This window comes from Salvia hispanica, chromosome 2 (genome assembly GCF_029641045.1).
Source record: "Salvia hispanica isolate PSC_SH4W2 chromosome 2, Shi_PSC_v1, whole genome shotgun sequence".
Taxonomy (NCBI): Eukaryota; Viridiplantae; Streptophyta; class Magnoliopsida; order Lamiales; family Lamiaceae; genus Salvia; species Salvia hispanica.
In genome coordinates, this window is record NC_142693.1 from 64,315,695 (window position 1) to 64,333,351 (window position 17,657).

At 34.7% G+C, this 17,657-nt stretch overlaps 2 protein-coding genes and 1 pseudogene across 4 annotated transcripts; all 3 read left to right on the forward strand.

Moving 5' to 3' along the window:
- Window positions 1–300: 300 nt before the first annotated feature.
- LOC125215598 (uncharacterized) lies at window positions 301–4,587 on the forward strand (annotated as a pseudogene). Its single transcript, XR_016135513.1, has 9 exons — window positions 301–443; window positions 532–594; window positions 1,410–1,510; window positions 1,594–1,692; window positions 1,758–1,850; window positions 2,998–3,059; window positions 3,833–3,952; window positions 4,036–4,135; window positions 4,202–4,587. The product of XR_016135513.1 is annotated as an uncharacterized LOC125215598 (transcript).
- Window positions 4,588–9,386: 4,799 nt separating this feature from the next.
- On the forward strand, window positions 9,387–13,853 carry LOC125203093 (protein DETOXIFICATION 27-like). Its single transcript, XM_048101378.2, has 8 exons — window positions 9,387–9,781; window positions 10,001–10,542; window positions 11,389–11,475; window positions 11,578–11,634; window positions 11,712–11,950; window positions 13,255–13,373; window positions 13,477–13,566; window positions 13,649–13,853. The coding sequence occupies exons 1-8, from the start codon at window positions 9,518–9,520 to the stop codon at window positions 13,709–13,711; spliced, it is 1,461 nt and encodes a 486-aa protein (XP_047957335.2). The 5' UTR covers window positions 9,387–9,517; the 3' UTR covers window positions 13,712–13,853.
- A 576-nt stretch (window positions 13,854–14,429) lies between these two features.
- On the forward strand, window positions 14,430–16,367 carry LOC125199899 (VQ motif-containing protein 9-like). 2 transcript variants are annotated; one of them, XM_089066196.1, is made up of 2 exons: window positions 14,430–14,441; window positions 15,265–16,367. In XM_089066196.1, exons 1-2 carry the CDS (start codon window positions 14,430–14,432, stop codon window positions 16,087–16,089), a joined length of 837 nt encoding a protein of 278 aa, XP_088922322.1. In that variant the 3' UTR covers window positions 16,090–16,367. The 2 variants fall into 2 exon arrangements, with proteins under 2 accessions (XP_088922322.1, XP_047953712.1); XM_048097755.2 differs by lacking the exon at window positions 14,430–14,441 and having other exon boundaries at window positions 15,136–16,367.
- Window positions 16,368–17,657: the final 1,290 nt, after the last annotated feature.

The window sequence follows — 17,657 nt, forward strand, 5'->3', positions numbered from 1 at the left end:
TTACTCCCTTCAAAATCCACAAAAGTTATAGAAGCAAATCAAATTAAGTGAGAATTGGACTAATAAATGTTATAATATATAAAAGATTATAATAAATGTTATAATATCTAAAAGATTATATATCTCCAAATATATTTTCATACAACATTTGTACTTTTAAGATAATAGACTTTGAGTTTAATTTTATTCCTCTGGTATATTTGAGTTTAACTATATATCTTCCATTTGCTTAGTATGATCTAAAAGATTATATATCTCATATTTGAGTTTAATTTTATTCCTCTGGTATATTTCAAATACAATTGGATAATTTAATTAAACTTCATTATTCACTACCTCAAAAGCATTTCATTGTCTACTCCCAATTCATGGTTAAATCCGATTTTTCAATTCACATTCAAATTTGTATTTCAATTTCATCAGTCGCCATGTTTCTTCTCAAGGTAAAGGAAAAAATAGAATATTTTAGCTTCCCTTTAATTTAATTTTTTTTAGCTTTGATACGTTGTCGTTTTGGTGCTGTGATTGCAGACATGGACATCAGTAGCATTTGGGGTATATGGTTACCAGAATTTCACCAAAACGGGTTTTTTTGTGAGTCCCATTTTCATAATTCTGTAAAAAAACTAATCTTTTTTGGGGGTTGTGTATTCTGCTCTAAATATTTAAGAATTTTCATCTGCTTTTATTTGTTTGTCAAATCTTGATTTGTGTTGTGGAGACTAAGTTGACTCATATTGCTGAAATTGAGCTGTGCTTATGTCAGAAATTATATAACTTTTGGTCCTTTTTAGTGAATGAATTCATGATCAACTCTTGATTTTGCTTTATGAAGAAGACAAAGTTGCTGAAATTGAGCTTGTTATGTCAATATTAATCAACTTCACATTTTTTTTAGTAAAATGAGTTTATGATCAAATTTGATGACAGGTTGAAAGCATCACTCCATTTAAGTTGGGTGTGAGATCTCTTTGTGAAATCTTGATTTGGGATATTTCTGATTTTGAGCTGTGGTGTGTCAAAATGAATCAACTTTACTCTTTTTAGTAAATGTTCTAATGATCAAACTTGTTGACTGTTTGAAAGCATCATTGTTCTTCTCCTAAGTTGTGTGTGAGATTTTAAGTTCTTTGTCAAATCTTGATTTGGGATATTTCTGAAATTGAGTTGTGTTTTGTCAAAATTAATCAACTTTGCTCTTGTTAGTAAATGAATTCATGATCAAATTTGTTCACAGTTTGACAGTATCATTGTTCTACTTCATCTAAGTTTTGTGTGTGTGTGTGAGTTCAAATTCTTTGTCAAATCTTGATATGGGACATTGCTGAATTTGAGTTGTGTGATTTCAAAATTACTGAACTCTTCTCTTGTTAGTACAATGAATTTACGATTAAATTTGTTGACGGTAGAAAGCATTGGCTATGCAAGCACGAATAGAAGGGAAGAACTGTGTTGTGACATGGGCGAATTCTGGCATTGGCTATGCAACTGCAGAGGGCCTAGCTGCACGGTTCGACTTTCTTGCCAAAGATCTCCCATTCCACAGCCATATCATGCATATCTCATGTGTCTCGTGTTTTCGTGTTTCTGCAGTGGAGCAACGGTGTATATAGTGTGCCGGAGCAAGGTGAGGGGCGAGGCTGACGCTCAAAGATCCAGTCTGCAACAGGCAATCAGAATGTCCATTTGGAGGTATTGTATCATTTTCTGCGTCGTTTCACACTTGAACCTGCATTTACACGCCCCGTTCCTTGCAGATTTGTGATGTTTCTTGTATTGGCGATGTGAAAACTTTGGCTTCGCGATTTTCAGTGAAGGATGATCCTGTGCATATTCTGGTAAACTCCATTGTAGGTAAACTCCATAGTATGACCAATTTATAGTGAAACTATATATACTATATATATTAATATATATAGAGGGAGAGAGGTTTAATATCTCACTGAGGAAAATCTGTTAGTCCAATTCATCAAAACTACTGAACACTAGATATTGATAGAACTTTTGTTACATTTGTATCACTATACACACAAATTTTGTATGTGTTTGTGTTTGTTTTTGTGTGAAAGAGAGAGAAGTTGATATAATGATATGTGTGTGATATATCACTTAGAAAAATCTCAAGTCCAATTAATTATCAAAACTACTAAACAATATATATATGGATTGAACACTTAAATTATATCACTATACAATACACAAATTTTGTGAAAAAGAAGGGGTTCAAGAATGAACACTGTCTTGGTTCTTCCTACACATCACTAGCCGGGTTCGTGGTCGCTTCGTCGCCGCTGGCTTTCTCAACCAGTACTGTTCAAATCTCTGCCTTGCATATTCCTAGCTTGTAATCAAACTCAATGTGGCTCACATATGCCTGCATTTCTTAATGAATTTTTTCCACTAGTTTAGTATCAAATCATGCTATAAATCTTGTTGAAATATCGACACGGATGTCGAGTATCAAGATCAGCCCCCATAGCCCCCAGATGAGGTGGTTTGCTAGACTGAATCTCTCCACATTATCTGCTACATGATCTACTGATGTCTCACTTGCTTTTTTTTTCCACTGAAAATTCAATAATAGTAAAATTTAGAAATAAATAAATGAAAGTAGATAAGGATGAAGATGTTTTAAAAATGAAATAAATAGTTTTTGATCTTTATGTCTAGTTTGACATAGGTGTATGAATTGTGAGAAATAGACAAACTCTGGATAACTCCAGCGAGATTTGATCGAAGAAATAAGGACCGGTAATCATTGAAGTTTGCTTGTAATTTTTATTTTTTTTGTACTTTCTTTTGCATTCTAATATTATGTAGGCTTTTATATTGTGTTTTAAAAATAGATGTTATATTGTAATTTTATTTTATTTGCTAACTCAAAAATACGGAAAAAAGGTAAAAATAGTAAAATAAGTTGAGGTTATTTTGGTATTTATTTATTTGTATACATTTTTTGCTATGATACGTTGTCTTTCTTCGGTGCTGTGACTGCAGGCATGGACATTAGTAGCATTTGGGGTGTATGGATACCAGAAATTTACCAAAAAAGTTTTTTTGTGAGTCCCATTTCGATGATTCATCCTTTTTTGGGGCCTTTTATTAGTTAATCAAAGCTTGATTTTTTTTTTTGGATACTAAGTTGACTCATATTGCTGAATTGAGGTGTGTTTATGTCAAAATTGATCAAGTTTTGGTCTATTTTAGCTAATGATGAATTCGTGATCGAACTTGTTATCAGTCGAAAGCATCACTGTTCTGCTTCATCTAAGTTGTGTGTGTCATAATTATTTGTTAAATCTTTATTTTGCGTTATGAAGACAAAGTTGCTGAAACTTAGCTTGTTATGTCAAAATTAATCAACCTACTTCACTTTTAGTAAAATGAGTTTATGATCAAACTTGTTGACAATTTGAAAGCATCAATGTTTTACTTCATCTAAGTTTTGTGTGTGAGTTCAATTCTTTGTTAAATCTTGATTTGAGCCAAGTCATGTAACAATTTAATCAACTTCACCTTTTTTAGTACAATGGATTCATTATAAAATTTGTTGACAGTTTGAAAGCAGCATTGACCAAAGAAATGACTGGATTCTTTGTCAAATCTTGATTTAGGCAAAATTAAGCAACTTTGATATTTTTAGTTAATGAATTATTGATCAAACTTGTTGATCTTGTTGACATTTCTTGATCTGTTCTTTTTCTTTTTGGTAAACAAAAACATACTTGTCATCATCTCTTAGAAATATAATCATACATGTGTATTTGTGTGTGTGTGTGTGTGTGTGAATTAAGGGTTGCTGACTTTTCACCTTGATAATCTCCTATGGTAGGGAGCATGCAAAGAATTTCAGATCAGAAGACGAGCAAGGACGAATAGAAGGGAAGAAGTGCGTTGTGACAGGGGCGAACTCTGGCATTGGCTATGCAACTGCAGAGGGCCTAGCTGCACGGTTCGACATTCCTGTCAAAGATCTCCCATTCCAAAGCCATATCATACATATCTCATGTGTCTCGTGTTTTCGTGTTTCTGCAGTGGAGCAACAGTGTATATAGTGTGCCGGAGCAAGGAGTGGGGTGAGGCAGCACACTCAAAGATCCAGTCTGCAACGGGCAATAAGAATGTCCATTTGGAGGTATTGTATCATTTTCTGCATCGTTTCTACACTTGAATCTGCGTTTACTTGCCCCGTCTCTTGCAGATTTGTGATATTTCTTCCATTGACGATGTGAAAACTTTGGCGTCGCGGTTTTGTGCGATGGATGAGCCTGTGCATATTCTAAGGTTATCCAGCAACCTTAGAACAAGTGATGAAGGTGCTGATACGGTGATATGGCTGGCCCTACAGCCTAAAGAGAAGCTCGTGTTACTTCGACCGGGCTGAGGCACCTAAGCACCTGCCTTTCACAGCTACAAAGCGCTCACATTCTGCTGTAGACTCCATTGTAGGTAGGTAAACTCCATAGTATGGCCAACTTCTACTGAAACTATACGTATAGAGAAAGATCTGTTTGTCCAATTCATCAAAACTACTAAACACTTTATATTGATTGAACATTTGAGTCATTATACACACAAATTTTGCACTGTGTTTTGTGTTTGCGTGTTATTAAGATATAATGAGAGAATTTGATACTACCATATCTCACTTAGAAAAATCTCAAGCCCAATTAATTATCAAAACTACTAGACAATATATAAATGGATTGAACGCTTAAATAATAGTATCACTATACAATACACAAATTTTGTGAAAAAGAAGTGGTTCAAGAATGAACACATTTCATGAGGTTTACTTTGTTGGTGAGCATTTCCCGGGAGAAATAAACTGAATACATTAGACAAAGTCAACAAGCCGTTCGATTATTGCCACGTAGCGAATTTCATTTGTTTGTTTTGGATATTGGAAAATATCCAGATTCAACTTTCAAGAGTGGCTAAGTTGTAAATTTGTAACAAATGGGTTTTTATCTTTTTTATTTTTTGACTGATTCTCTATACGAGAGAATCAGGATAAAGAGATCATTATTAAGATTCTAAACCACAAAAATTATTATTTATTGATGTATTTATTTTCTTAAAGTTTGTTGGGTTTTGAATGCGTGAAAATCGAGATTGGTCAAGTGATTATAATCCATCAATGTGTTTTCTTTATTAGATTACATTCCTTTTTAGCTCAAATCTAGTATACATGAAATAATCAAATTATTCAAAATTGACTCTTATTTTAGTAAATTAAGGTGATGTTCGATACGTTCAACAAGATAATCTATAAGAGCGTTATAGTTTTTTACTTATATTTTTATATTTAATAGCTGTAGAGGAATACCCGTTTGCAAATTGTGAAGTTGAAGTGTTACTCAATTGAAGGTACATTTATTATGTTATGTCAAGTTTACAAATAAACTGTGGTATGTTTTGTCATGTTTGTATAAGTTGTATTGTTTCTTATCAAACTAAGTCCTTAAAGTTTATGTTTATTTATTTTGCATTGTATTGTTGTCATATTGAATCGATAATGATCCAACAATTTCAAACCAATAACTTTTACCTTGCTAATGAACTATACGGACTAAACATTTTATATAAATTATACTAGTACTTCATCAAGGCTTAGAGCATCCTTAATGCAGGCGGGGCCGGACCGCACCTGGGCTCCGGGCTGCCTGCCTGCGCGTTGGAGGAGGGAGGGGCCGGGGCTGGGTCGCGCCTGGGATGGAGTAGCAGCCTAAAGCCGGTCCTGGATGTGGTCCGGCCTGGCGTTACACGCTCTCAGGACGGGCCGCATTTTGCGGTCCGGCCCAGCGTTGGAGGGGGTTCGGGTCGGACCGCGCCGCAACTCAATTTTTGTTTAATATGATTTTTTCCATATAAATACCATCTAATTCCATATTCATCTTCACTTCTCTCCCTCTCAAATAAATTTTTAGGTTTGTAATTTTTCATTTTCGAATAAACAATGAATTTTCCGTGTTTTAGTTGTTCAACGTTTTCAATTTTACGAGTAAAATAGCTTGTAGTTTGAATAGTGTAACTTTATAGTTGAGACCTGAATGGCTGTAGGGTTATAGGAGTTGTGGCCTAACACAGAAAATTAGGGGACTTGGGGCCTAGGTCCGGCCAGGATTACGAAAAAAAAGTGTTAGGGAAAACTAAAATTTATTTTACACTTCCTTTTAGTAATATTTTAAAGATCCAATATTTTCTTTTATGTTAATAATTTTCATTTAAGTATATACTTCTATCAGCCATGTATTTACGCAAATTATTTTCATTTTAGTTAAGCCCAATAGCTCGATAGTATCCATACATTAAGCATACATTAAGCCCAGTAGTCTATTTTTTTTACTTGTATATTTGTCTACATACTTCTAAAACTTATAGCCCAATTGTTTTATAGTCGGGCCGATTTATTTTAATATTTATTTGTCATTTGTCAGACCATTAAAATAAAATAAATAGAGATGCTAATTGTGATAACACGACATTGAGAAAGAAAAAAGGAAAGAACATAATACTTCACTGTCTTCCCATATTGATATATTATTTGTTGCACTCTAAATCAAAAACTTTGGTATCACTGCATAGAATATTCATGTAAGTTTGATCTCAAGATAAAACCTTTTGAATACGTGAACAAATTTTATATGTTAAACTCCACTAACTCAATACTAAGTGTAATTTAATCAACTACCAAACATCATATGTTGTCGAAAAAGTATGCTCGAGATCTAAAAAAATTCCTAAAATTATACCAACTTGACAGCATGCACTATAACTTTATCATAAAAATTATATAAATCAATTCCAAATAGTACTTGGCTTATAAGTGAGGTCACAACAAAAAATTCCTCACATGCATGCATGCTTTTTTACATGAATAAAGCCAAATTAACATGTCTTACTTCCAAGTTAATTACATAGATAAAAAATAAAACTAACCTTACAAGATCGTATCTACTTTATGATTTGCAATTCTTATTATGTATACTCTATACCTACGTATATAAATTATAAAATGTAATCTAATAGTACATGACTTTGAATTGTATATGTAAATAAATTAGGGCAAGTGGTCGTTAATATCAAGAACTATGGTTGAAAGTTGGATTTTCCCGCAAACGTAAAACTTGGTCGTAAATATCACAAGCTTTGATCATTTTTCGGATTCACCCTTACCTTCATATAATTTTTTCCATCTCTTCGATGAGATTTAATCCAGTAAAGGTCACATTTAAATTGGAAAAGGCCACCTATAATTTAATTTCTCCGGATTCATCAATTATTGGAAATTCCAAACACGATCTAAGTTTAGATTTTTTTCAACCAAATTCGGGTTCATGAAAAAATACGGAATTTGGTTATAGTTCGTGATATTTGCTATCAATAGCCCAATAAATGAGTGTATTGAAGGTTTGGTGTCATGAAAAGTGCTTATAAATGAAATATGACTATTTTTCGTAAATGTTTAAAAACAAAAGTTAAAAATTACTAGTACTATTTTTCCATACAGAGAGTACAGTATTGATTGACATTACAAAAATTAATAGGTACTCAGTAAAAAAATCTAAAATAAAGGATATCACAAATGCATATACATGTATAAACATTAAAATAAAGGTTCTCACAGGAAAAAAATATTATAATTATTTTTATTATTGGGATAAGAACCCATTTTTTTCTTCCTTTCATTTTTCTTTGTCAAATAACCCCAAAAGATGATAAATCAATTGCTATCTCACTTTATTCACACATCATGCTTTGCCCTTTTTCAGTTCCACCACCAAAAAGTGGACTTAAGTAGTAATTGGTCGATGGATTCAGTTTCATTTTATATGTATGTATTTCATATCTTATCACCAATAATTAAAAACGTGTCACTACATTTGATCGAATATCAATAAACACCTAGCGTCGAAGTTTCCCAAACAATGACTTGACAATGAATCCCACTAATAAATATATACACCTTTTAGCAATGATAGACATCGCAAATTAGTTTCAATCTTCCATGCTTATTATCAATAATTTATGCACCAAAAAGGTACTCCCTCCGTCCCAAGTTATTAGATCAACTTTTTCTTTTGGGATGTCTCAATATATTAGACTCTTTTTCTTTTTTAGCAAAAAGCATCTATATTATTTTATTCTCCACCTATTTTTTTCTTTCTTCTCTCCCTTACTTTTTCCTTCTCTCATACTTTACTCTCTCCACTTTAACTATTTAAATATCAATTCCTTAAATCATGTGCCCAAAAGAAGTGAGTCTAATACTCCGGGACGGAGGGAGTAGTTTTTAGATACTTATCATTTTTATTAATAGGAAAAAATCGAAAAATAGTGTTAAATTTTCGAAAACGGGGTTATCATTTTTAAAAATTCCCTTTTTTCATATACACAAAAATTATGATTTATACTGTAATAATATTTAATTTTATAATAAATAGTAACTAAAAAAAAATAGGTATGAAGCATATAAAGTGACACACTTAAGCTCGATCAATTGCTTCTTTCTCACATGTAATGCTTCCCTATAAAGAAATAAATCTACATGTTTGAGCACAAAACAAACCAAATTTTGTTTAGAACACATTAGTCCAACTCATACTTATTATTTTCAAAAAACAATGGCACTCAACTATTCTTGATAAACGTGTGTTAACCACTCCCACAAAATGAAGTCCAATGCTCATTTCAATTTGCACATTGTTTTTGAACAGTTATCAAACAACATCATTGCAATTGTTTAAACAATTTAAATTGGGACATTATAACTCTATCTCTAATTAAAGTAAAAAGTTTTTTACACATTTCCTATTAAATCATTTCAACTGTAAATTACTCACTTTGTGTCATTAATAATGAAACGTTTTCCTTTTTCAGATTGTCTCATTAACAATAAAACGTTTCCTAACATGAAAACAACACCATCTCTACCTTTTCATCTCTCTTACTTCATTCCCTCCCCATTAACTCACAAAATAACACTACATAAAATTTGGTGTAAAAAAAATGTTTCATTTCTAATGGATCGGAGGGAGATATCCATGCACTCCTATCAGTTCTGGATCTGCAAGTGCCATCGGAATATATTTAACGAGTCATAAGTTCTATAGAATATAGTCAGATTCATTTATACTCCCTCCGCCTAACTTAAAATATCTCCTACGGAATAGTAACACATTATAAAAATAGACATTTTTAATTTCTGACTATATAATCTATTTATTTAACACACTAAACATAAACATAGTCGAATTTTATTATCTCGTGTCGAAAAAGAAAAATATTTCGCTTTGATCGAGAGTCGAGAGTGAGGGAGTGTAAAGTATGAGACACTCACAATCTTTAAATTATAGTACTCCCTTTATCATCATGTAAAGGTGAACGTATACTAAACGTGCATGCTTTTCAAAATTCTCCTATAAAACAGATACACATTTTCCATATATTAGTCGTTTCATCAAACATTTGCTCTGCACAAACTCCGATCGTCTCTCTCCCTCCCTCTGAAAGCATGGAAATCTCAAATCCAGGCGATGAACTAAACCAACCCCTTCTCCCACCACCCAAACAAACCCCAGAAACCTCCCTCGCCGCCGCAACGTGGCTCGAATCAAAGAAGCTCTGGCACATCGTCGGCCCCACCGTCGTCTCCCGCGTCTCCAACGCCACCATGAACATCATCACCCAGGCCTTCGCCGGCCACCTCGGCGACCTCCCCCTCGCCTCCATCTCCATCGCCAACAACGTCATCGTCGGCTTCAATTGGGGCCTCCTCGTAATTTAAACTCTCAATTCCCCCATATTCATTCAATTCCGCCTTAATTTCAACCAATTTCACCCCAATTTGAATCAATTTCACCCTAATTCAATCGACTTCAACTCAATTTCACCCTAATTCAATCAATTTCACCCCAATTTCAATCGATTTCACCCTAATTTGAATCAATTTCATCCTAATTTGAATCAATTTGGCCCTAATTTGAATCGATTGCAGCTAGGGATGGCGAGCGCGCTGGAGACGCTGTGCGGGCAGGCCTACGGCGCGAAGAAGTACGGAATGCTGGGGATCTACATGCAGCGATCGTGGATCGTGCTCTTCCTCTGCTGCTTCCTCCTCCTCCCGCTCTACGCGTTCGCGGCGCCGCTGCTGAGGCTGATCGGGCAGCCGGACGACGTGGCGGAGCAGGCAGGAACAGCGGCGGTGTGGCTGATCCCGCTCCACTTCAGCTTCGCGTTCCAGTTCCCGCTGCAGCGGTTCCTGCAGAGCCAGCTGAAGACGGCGCCGCTGATCTGGGTGCCGCTCCTCGCCCTCGCCGTCCACGCCCTTCTCAATTGGGTTTTCGTGAGCAAATTGGAGATGGGAGTGATCGGAATCGCAATCGTTTTGGATATCTCGTGGTGGGTTTTGGTGATCGGGATGTATGCCTACGTGGCATTTGGGGGATGCCCGCTGACGTGGACGGGCTTCTCCGTTCAGGCCTTCTCGGGCCTTCTAGAATTTCTCAAGCTCTCCGCTTCCTCCGGCGTCATGCTTTGGTCTCTCTTTCCCTCCTCACCTTTTACCATATATTTTATTTATCGATTCATATATTTATTCTATTGTGTATTATTCCTTTTTCCGGTAAAATTAATTCTTTTAATATTTTCAATTTTATTTTCTCTTTTTGTTTATTTTCTTTAGTTCATTAAACACTGAATTTTTTAATTTCAAAGATGAAAATAAATACTTCAATTAACTTGATAGAAAGATACAATATCACATAAATTAGTTGTCTATGAATTATGAATTATGTATACTATTAACAATCCAAATTGTAAAGTTTCTTCGAATTCTCAAATCGAAATTCTTTATCTTCAATATTTAGATTCTGGATTGACCTCATTAAAGTCGAATAGATCCGAAATCAGTATTATGTTTAGTACTATATGTAAAAAAATTATTTACTACAATTATTTAAATTAAATATATTTAAAGAAATAAAACTTTATTTAAGTATTTATAAAGATTTTGGAGTATAATAATTAAAATTTTAAATTTTGGATCCTTCATAGAAATTTTTAGATTTTTTAGTTGGTTCAAAGTCAGTTAAAAAAATTAAATTTTCAGATATTTTGATTAAGTTCACTCAAACTTAAAACTTTTGAATGCGTTCGAACTATGCCAAAATCCGTTCCAAAATTCGAATGCTCGCCCTCCTAAAGATGTACCTTGAATGAGTGGATCGTGTCATTATAAAATACTACATCAAAAATATTGATAGTGAAATATGAGGTGCAAATGTAGTAAGTAATGTATTATTGGCATGCATTAGTATTTATTTTGTTCTTTTTGGTAAGGTTGTGACATTAACATATGTATGGGCAATTAATTTTCTTCCTCAGTTTAGAGAATTGGTATTACAGAATATTGATAGTGATGACTGGATTCTTCACCAATGCCAAAATAGCTGTCGATGCCTTATCAACATGGTAAAAGTTTCGAATCACTTTTTCGAATTGATTCCAAACATATGGGGATGCAATTTCCCTATCAAATTGACAATTATTTTTTACATATATAATTAATTGCAGTTTGATCATCAATTCGTGGGAGATGATGTTTGCAATATCATTTTTCGCTGGAATCGGGTAGATTTTCAATTAATGAAGACATTTTTTTGTAAATGATGTTTTTCCTTTTATATAATACTTTGATCTTTTATTAGAGTGCGTGTGGCGAATGAGTTGGGTGCTGGAAATGGGCAGGCAGCGAAATTCGCAATGAAGGTGTGCGTGGTGCACTCGACCGCTGTAGGCGTCTTCTTCTTCGCAATCGTGTTGATTTTTCGAGGCAATTTATCACTAATGTTCTCTCCTAGTAGCGAAGTTGCTGCGGCGGTCGGCGATCTTTCCTTCCTCTTGGCATCAAGCATTCTTCTGAATAGTGTTCAACCGGTTCTATCAGGTAAAGTCTTATATGATTCGGAAATGAGTAGTGATTATTTTTTTTATAATAGTATGTGACAAGGATAATAGACTTAATACTCCATCAAACTATTACCAAATTCTAAATATTCAAATCATTGACAATAAAGAGGCACTCCTTTTAGGCACACGATTTTAGATAATGTTTTTTAAATAATTAAATAAAGAATAAATAAAATAATAGGGGAAGAATAGAAGAGATAATAAAGTAGTAAGAGAGATAAAAGTGTTTTTCTCTTTCGATATATCCCGCTGATATTTCGATATATCCCGCTGATATACACCTGTGGTTAAAAACCGAAAAAGAAAAAAAGAAAAACATCACATTTACGATTCACTTAATATAGGGTTAAGGGAGTATACTGTAAAGACCTATTAATAACTAATAACCACATGATATTTCTAATATACTTATAAAACAAAAATGTTAATGGATTTTTCTATTACTATATAACCTTCCCAACGACGATTTCTGGCATTTCTTCTACTAAGTGTAAAAAAATTAGTAAAAGAAGAAATAAAAAATAAATGAATAGAAGGAAAAGTGGGTTTCCTGTTTCTATAGATACTTCTTAAACAGCAAGATTACTAAACACTTGATTTCATCTCATTTTGCTAATGACTTGGACCGACTCCATTTAATGCCGAAATTACTTACTAAAACATTGTCATTTCATTTTAGAGAAATTGATTTGGATAAAATTCAGCCGAATTCGATCTCATCAATAAAAATTTCAATAATTGCCAAACAAATTAAGGGTGAGTAAAATATTTTTAAAATTGTAACCCTGATGGCTAATAGTGGAACCAATCAAACTGAAATATTCGATTCAATTTCTTTTAGATTTTGATACTAAATCGGATTTCTTGTCTCATTCAAATTTTGATTGTCTGATCGATCATACTTAGGTTTTTTGAACCAAAAATAAATTATACTTAAATGTAATTTTTATTTAAATGTTACATTAAATAGATATTGTATTCAAATAATATTTTATTTTAAGATTTTTAACATAATTCATACAATAATTACAAATTTCGTATCAGATTTTTGGAATATTTCACATAATTCAAAATTTTCAGTTCACATATTGCCCCATTTTTTTTGGTATTTCTAGGTATTTTTGGAATCTATTCGTATTCATGTTATACCAAAATTCAATTTTTTTTTATATGATTCGGATTGTCCCTTACAAAGATTATGAAATTGGTATGGAATTCGATCAAATTCATTATTTTACTACTATTCCAAAATAAATTAGTTGGAAAATTTATTGTTATTAGGGGTAGCTGTGGGATCTGGATGGCAAGCTTGGGTTGCTTGGATAAATATATTTTGCTACTACATTATTGGCCTCCCTATTGGAGCTGTTTTAGGGTGGGGCTTCAATTTGGAAACTAAGGTAAATTATTGTTTTATCTCCTAAATATATTTAAAATAAATAAGAGATTGAAATTTGAGAAGATATTGTAATTTATGAATTTTGATTTTTTAATGTGACGAAGGGAGTTTGGGCTGGGATGATTTTTGGTGGAACGGCTGTTCAAACAATTGTATTGGCTTTCATAACGATAAGGACAAATTGGGAAGTTGAGGTAAAAATGAGGATTTCTTTTTATATTTATCATTAATCCAATTTCCTTAATATATTAAAATGAATTATGTGATATTTTTCAGGTTGAGAAGGCGACGAGCCGTGTGGAGGAGTGGAACATCTCTGATATGGAGGCTGATAAGTAGTGGAGGTTAATTACGTCTTTTCACTTTGGAATTTCGAATTGAGTTGGTTTCTTGTGTTTCGTGCGGTAGTGGTGATGTTCGATATCGTTGCTATTCGAATTGAAAATTTGAAGACGATTTATTTAATTGGTTTCAGATTTGATTCTCCTTGTCTTTCGATATTATGGTGATGTCAAGTATCATTGTTGTTCGAATTAAAAATTTGGCATCAAATTACTAGATGAGATCTATTATAAGGTGATCTTACGTGAGAGCAATTCATGATGATATCAATATAAAATTATGCATATAATTAATGGGATGAACATCATGTGAGTATATTTTGCATATGGAATGCATGGTGTGGGCGTGCGCACTAAAATTTTTGTCTTTTGCAACTTTAAAGCGAATTTCATTCATTGCAAAAATGATCCGAAAATACCATCTGTGGAAAAAAGTTCTCAATGTTTTTGAAGAAACAACGATGGATTGATTAAAAGTATTCAACGATACAATCCAGAATAAAAGATCAAAACATAAAAGGAGGATACATAAAGGAATTACGAGCTATATGATGATTGTATCATGTTTGCAATACTTTTAAAATTGTGTTAAAAATGTTCCATCAGTCCACAATTAACAGTCAAATTTTATTTTATAATAATGGAGCATCCACAAAGATTAGTTACTAGTAGTATATTTTTTCAAGTTTGTCTTTCTACCATATTTTCTCTCTTCTATGTCAAATACTATGTGATAATCAGGTGAGTTGTGGATCTTTCTCAAAAATACAGGCCCATTGGGCTAGCCCAATAATATGAGCCCGGGTCTCATGAATTTAAATATTTGGTATATTTAAATTTAAAATTCCTTCTTTTCACAATTAAATCCGAAATATCCTGAAAATCTAAAAATCAAAATCATAAGTAATTTTATTAAATTATTATCTATATTAGATTATAAACTTTTAAATATTAATCATACTTTAGAGTTTCAGAATTTTTTCGATTTTGAAAAAACCCACTTCGAACTGAACTAATCTACATCCAAATTACTCCTATAAAGGAAAAAATATCCAATCTAATTCAAAAATAAAAATAAATCTGAATCAAATTTAATAATCGGATTATTTGATTATTCAAATTATAGATATTTTATTCACCCACGCTCCAAATTAAATTCAAATCTGGCGCCACGATACCTTTTGTATAAAAAAGTGGATTATAATCAAAGAATTTATCCAAAATGGAAAAAAATATACAGTCGTCGGATTCTACCAATAAAAGCAACCTCAGTCAAACCGAAAAATAAAACGATAAATGCAGGTGGGTCCCCCACTCCCAATCATAGATAAAGCCGACTACGTACCACCCCCACAGCCCCCGGTACAACCCCCACTGCACATTCCTCATTCCCGTTGCATTTTCAATTTCAATTTCGCATTTAGTGATAAAAAAGCGAAACAGAATCACCACAAATTCTTAGAGAGAGAAAGCGAAAATTCTAGAGAAAGAGACTGTGAGAGAGTGTTTATGGTTTATGCGGCGAAGAAGAAGATGGATAACGGATTCGACGATTCAGCTTCTTCCGCAGCTTACTCCAACACTGGAAGCAGCTCAATCAGCTCCAGAGACGCCTATCTCAAGCAATTGAGCAGAAATTCGCACAAAATTGCAAAACCTAATCGGAAGCCCCTTCCCCTCCCTCCGGCGGCGTCGCTCTCCGACGGAATTTCGATTCTCGAGCCGAATTCGGCCAATTCGCAGCCGCAATCGCAGCAGCCGCCGGTCTACAACATCAACAAGAGCGATTTCCGCGACGTCGTCCAGCGGCTCACCGGCTCGCCGTCGCACGAGCGGTTTGCGGCGCCGCAAACCCGGCCGCCGAGCTCTCGATTGCAGAGAATCCGCCCCCCTCCCCTCTCGCAGATCTTCAATCGACCTCCTCCGATTCTCCCCCAAAACGGCGGCGTTTCGCAGCCGTTCACCCCTCTCCCGCCGCTGCCGTCCGTACACCCCGCCGCGGAGTCTCCTGTCTCCGCCTACATGCGGTTTCTCCAATCCTCCGCCCCCGCCGCTTCGGCTTCCTACCCCTGGCCTACTCCGCCGCGGCATCCGGAAGCCCTAATTCCCCAATCCGCTCCGCCGCCGGAATCGCCGGTCTCTGCTTACATGCGATTTCTCACTGCCTCGCCGCAGTGGAACGCCGCCGCGCCGCAGCAATTTCCGGCAATGCCTCCGTTTCCGGCGATGCCGCTCTCGCCGCTGGCGTTTGGGTGCATTCCGTCTCCGAAGTCGCCCTACGGCGCGCTGTTCTCGCCGACGGGTCAATTGGGGCTGCCGCAGCTGCCGTTGTCGCCGACGCCACCGGTTTCGAGCCCTAGGTGGAAGGGGATGTGATTGTGAGGGGATTCTCTAAATGTAAGAAAAGAAGGTAAGGGATTTTGGGATTCTACAGCTTCTTATTGCTTAGGTTTTGATGGTAGCAATACTGTATATTTATTTACATGGTGGTTTTGGGGTATGATTATAGTAGTAAGGAATTATTGTATTTACATTTGTTCTTTACATGAACAGTGAAGAAGGCAAAGGAAGTTAAGGTGCCTTTGTCTTTCCCTGTTTGTAGAATCTATCGGAGTATTGGGAATTCAGTTTCAAAATTTCCCCTTTTCATTTCATCTGTTTGTGGACTTGTTTTTTCTTGATTTTATACTAGTTATATATGCAACTTCATGAATATACATATTGGAACATAGCTGAAATCTTGGCTTCGTCGGCTTCATTTTGAATATAGTTTCGAACTGTAGTATAACATGGAAAGGTATGGACTTGTTGATTTAGGATTTGTGAAATTATTGCTTAAGATGTAGCAGTGAATCTGTAACAGCGAGTTCGATGAATCTGTAAACTTTAGGAAATTGATCGTTTTGGGCAGTTCACGTGTTGCAAGTAATGCAAAGAGTTTGTTACCCTTTTGTAGTTATGCTTGTTGATGAGATACTCAAGCGTTTAGATACAGACTATCTGTTTCCTGAGATTTCATTCCTAACTCCTAAGAAGCCTACGGCTTTATGAACAATGATGTTAGAATTGAACACAATAGTATGACTGGCGTACGTTATGAAATGTGTACATGAATTACATGCTCGCTCGTCTTCTAACTATAAGTTGGGCAAAGATACGCATAGAATTTAACGGAGCTTCCATATTCTTGTTTGTCTGGTATAAAGGTTCCATTTTTTTTTATGAGATTGAGAGATGAGAAAATTTAGCTAGTGACACCCTTTGCTGTCGTGTTTATTGATGAACTTCTCGCTGTCAAGTAAATTTGCTTTGACGATGGAAAGCAAATAATGTCGCAAACAGAAACATGAATATCTTTAAGATCTCCTTAGGTTGTATTAATGCTGAAGGATTTAAGGATACATCCCTATAGTATCAAATTTAGTGGTGTGCGAATCTGCCTGAATTTTGCAATTTATGACCAAATCCTTGTGCTTCAATGTGTATGTGTTAGTTTTTTATCTATTGTCTGATGCTTTAACAGCCAAGCCATATCTCGAGCTACGTATACTGTCATTTGAAACAGGAAAGACTATTGTAAGAATTGTACTCTATATTCATGCAAGATACATGTCGAAATTTGCTTCAAATCTGAATACGGCCTTGTATATGTGCTAGAGTTTCTTCGTTAAGGATGAACATACAAAAGGAAGATGTATTGAGAGCTGTTGACGTCTATGCATCTGCATTTTGGTAGGATGAAAGTTACAAACTTGAGTTATTGTATGTTTGTAACATATAGAAATGAAGTCGTTAGAGTTTCAACTCCCAATATGTTATGCTTTTTAATATAGAATGTGTTGCATCATAGCAAGTTTTTGTTCCGGGCTAGTAATAGAGTCAAATTTTGTACACGTGCAACATTTGTTGTCGGGAAGAGTTCGGAATTGCAATTATTGAATATG

What these genes read in the sequence shown, in the direction of transcription:
- LOC125203093 (XM_048101378.2), top strand. Translation starts at nt 9,518, where the DNA reads ATGGAAATCTCAAATCCAGGCGATGAACTAAACCAACCCCTTCTCCCA. An exon ending in TCCTCCGGCGTCATGCTTTG is followed by an intron (nt 10,543 to 11,388) that starts GTCTCTCTTTCC and finishes TTTCTTCCTCAG; the next exon opens with TTTAGAGAATTGGTATTACA. An exon ending in GCTTCAATTTGGAAACTAAG is followed by an intron (nt 13,374 to 13,476) that starts GTAAATTATTGT and finishes AATGTGACGAAG; the next exon opens with GGAGTTTGGGCTGGGATGAT.
- LOC125199899 (XM_048097755.2), top strand. Translation starts at nt 15,223, where the DNA reads ATGGTTTATGCGGCGAAGAAGAAGATGGATAACGGATTCGACGATTCA.